General features: G+C 40.3%; 1 protein-coding gene across 1 annotated transcript; it reads left to right on the forward strand.

The window, feature by feature from the left end:
• Positions 1–761: 761 nt before the first annotated feature.
• On the forward strand, positions 762–2,309 carry GPR65 (G protein-coupled receptor 65). Its single transcript, XM_008924340.3, has one exon. It carries the CDS (start codon positions 917–919, stop codon positions 1,958–1,960), a length of 1,044 nt encoding a protein of 347 aa, XP_008922588.1. The 5' UTR covers positions 762–916; the 3' UTR covers positions 1,961–2,309.
• The last annotated feature ends 1,025 nt before the right edge of the window (positions 2,310–3,334 follow it).

Genomic DNA, 3,334 nt, shown 5'->3' on the forward strand with positions numbered 1-3,334 from the left:
GCTCTGGTAATGCCTAAGATAAGCTTAATTGCTAATGGTTTTATAGCTCATGCATGGCAACTGCAATTTTTAGGGGAAAGAAGTGTAAATGAACAACTGTACTCAGAGTCTCCACCTGACATGAGTCAAAGGGACACCCAGCAGATTCTCCTGTGCATGCAGGAACCCAACAGGTTTCACATGAGGGTTTCTGGGACATGCAGTAAATTTTGCTGGAATAGCACAGTTGATGGCAAGTTCTTGCAGGATTGCATACAAAGGAAGAGAGAGAAAGCAGGGATGTGTGAAGGTACAGTGAGAGAGTGATTCGCAATAGGAAGACATACCAGTCATGCATTTTCCTCTTCTGAGCAGATCCCAACAGTAATTGAATCTCTGTGTTTCTATCCTTGTCCCTCCATTGACTTAGAGGGGAGGAGGTTATTTGGTTATTTATGTTCCCAAAATCATGCTTACCAGAATAACAGAAAGTGCCTTTCTATTATTTCTAGGCCACTTTCTGATCTCCTTCAACTCTCCCACAAGACAGACCTGGGATTACGGGACACCACCCAACCACCAGAAGGGTCTTAACTACTCATCCTGCTTCTGCTGTAGAAGTTTGCATCTAACTGACCTCGACACCTTAGATTTTGGGTGCCTCATCCTATGCAGTCCTAACTCCAGGAGTGTTTAAAACCTTTAATCTCCTACAAACACAGTTTCTTTCTTCTAAAAAAAAAAAAAGATACACACCAAGAAGCCCATAAAAAAACAAACAAAAACATTATAGCTGACATTTTTCTTCTTTACTAACAGAAGGTGAGAATCTTGTCAACAAGCTTCTGAAGTAACAGATGACCACCCATCAGACTACAGAGGGGTCTTTATTGCACCCAGGCTGGAATTAGCCCAAAGATACTACTTGGGGCTTACAATGAACAACAGCACTGCTGAGTGCCATGATGATCACACTCTGGATAAATATTTGTTTCCATTTGTGTACAGCGTTGTGATGATGATCAGTGTCCCCATCAACTGCATATCCCTCTATTCATCTTGCATTCAGGTGAGGAAAAAGAATGAGTCAGCAGTCTATATCTTTAGCCTATCTCTAGCTGACCTTTTGTACTCTTTGATTCTACCTCTGTGGATTAATTATGCCTGGAATGGAGATGACTGGAGACTCTCTGCCTCACTTTGTCAGGTTTCTGCCTTCCTTATGTATATGAATTTCTACACCAGCACCGCGTTCCTTGCTTGCATCTCTGTTGACAGGTACCTGGCATTAGTTCACCCCTTGAAGCTCCAGCACTTGCGCACGAGAAGATTTTCACTGATTGTCAGCGTAACTGTTTGGCTTCTGGAAAGCATCCTGAATTCAGTCATATTGGTGTACAAAGAAGTATTCAGTGATCCCTGCAATTTCACTAATCATACATTATGTTATGATACATACCCCCTGGAAGGGTGGCAGGCACGGATAAATTTACTTCGGATATGCTCAGGGTACTTGGTCCCTTTGATAATCATTGTGTTTTGCTACCATAAAATCTACCAAGTAGTGAAGTGTAACCAAGCCACACTAGATGAAGAAAAGAAAAAAGTGAGGAAACTTATTCTGAATATCACAGTTAGTTTCATTGTTTGCTTCACTCCATATCACATTATATTGCTTATTCGCAGCATCAGAGAACCTTCCACCACTGACCCACACCTTTTGCTGCCGATGTATAAGGTTTACAGAATCACACAGGCCCTAACAAGTTTGAATTGCATTGCGGACCCCATTCTTTACTGCTTTTTGAGTGAAACTGCACAAACACACATTCTGAATGTGCTGAGGTGCTGCTTGTGCCTACGAAAGCGTGAGGAAGACCAAGTGAAAGACCATGCTCTGTGCAGTTCTGCTACAAAAAGCAGTGCCCTGATCACCTGCAGAACTTCCTGTGAAATGGAGATGTCAAAAAAGCCTGAGTGAGCACATTCAAAGCAAAATTGGATGACCTAAAGGGAAAAGAAAGAAAAATTCTTCTCCAGTCTGTACTTAGGAAATACCCCAAAAGTTAGAGATGCCAATCTAAAAAAAACCAGTAGTTGGAGCCAATAAGAACTTACTGTAGGATCAATGAAATCAATGGAGCATGAACACGTATCTTTAAATCAGGTATGGTACATAAATCAAGGGCAACAAACACATGCACAGTCAATAAGAATGACCATGACATGACAGAATTACTGAGGATTCCCCACAGAACTGCCTTCTATTGCAGTTTGCTAGCTAGCCCACAAGATGGGCATTCATGTACTCAGCTGGAGGAAGGCTGAAGTCCTCCTTGTCCTGATTGACAAAGGAGCAGACAGAGGGAGTGTTGTAAATTTCTCTCTAAATTCATGGTGTGATTTAGGCTGCTGTGATGGTTCCTGTGTTTCAGTGAAGACTCAAATTGTTCTTCAGCATACACCTGAGATCAGCCATTTCTTAAAATTTTTACTTCATGTGCAGGGGTACTTACCTGCTCTCAAGCTTTTCAGCTTTTGTTTCCTTTGAAATATATATGTTCTAATGAATAACCATATTTTATGCAGTTTCATTACAATATCAATATTGGGTTTCAGATAGTGGAAGATTCATTACTTTAAGTGCTTATAAAGAACCAATTCTAACCACTACTGTTTTAACTCAAAAGAAACTTTTCCTGATATATGAAGGGAGGAAGAGAAAGGTTGAAAAGTGAAGTTTCACATCTCCACAACATAAATGGCCAGCCTTTAGACTTGCTTATTATGACTTAAATCTGGACTGTGGTTACATTTTCAGAGTCAATAGAGCAAGGTTTATATCCTTTTACTTAACTGCACCCAAGCCTCTGAAAAGAGTTAAACACAATGGGGAGTTTCTTTTTTTTTTCTCCTCTCACTACCTTTTACTTTTGTTCAATTGCCAGGAAGAATATTTGGTAATGGTAGTTTTTCAGTTTCATAGGGAAAGAATTTTTCTTTCCATCAAAAAAAAATTCCCCTCTAGCAAATCTGTGTGGTGGAAAGATTTTGATCATCCCTTTTCAGCACACTTCTAGGTCTGACATATATGGAGGATGTGCATACAGTGGTCACAAGCAGTAAGAAATTTCTTATGAGAACATCAATCTGTGTGTAAATTAAAATTTTCTCCATTACAAAGAGCACTTCCATAGTTTTCGTGAGTTGCTGTTTGTGTCTATTTATACTTTCAATTAATTTCACGTTCTGAAATGGGAACTTAGAGGCTGTGAAAGCTGAGCTTGTTCAGCCTGGAGAAAAGAAGACATTGGGGGACCTAATGGCAGCCTTGCAACCCTGCAAAGAGGGTATT

This window comes from Manacus vitellinus, unplaced genomic scaffold (genome assembly GCF_001715985.3).
Source record: "Manacus vitellinus isolate BGI_N305 unplaced genomic scaffold, ASM171598v3 scaffold_6_pilon, whole genome shotgun sequence".
Lineage (NCBI taxonomy): Eukaryota > Metazoa > Chordata > Aves > Passeriformes > Pipridae > Manacus > Manacus vitellinus.

Bases quoted from the DNA above. Each gene is read 5' to 3' on its own strand.
- GPR65 (XM_008924340.3), top strand. From the start codon at position 917: ATGAACAACAGCACTGCTGAGTGCCATGATGATCACACTCTGGATAAA.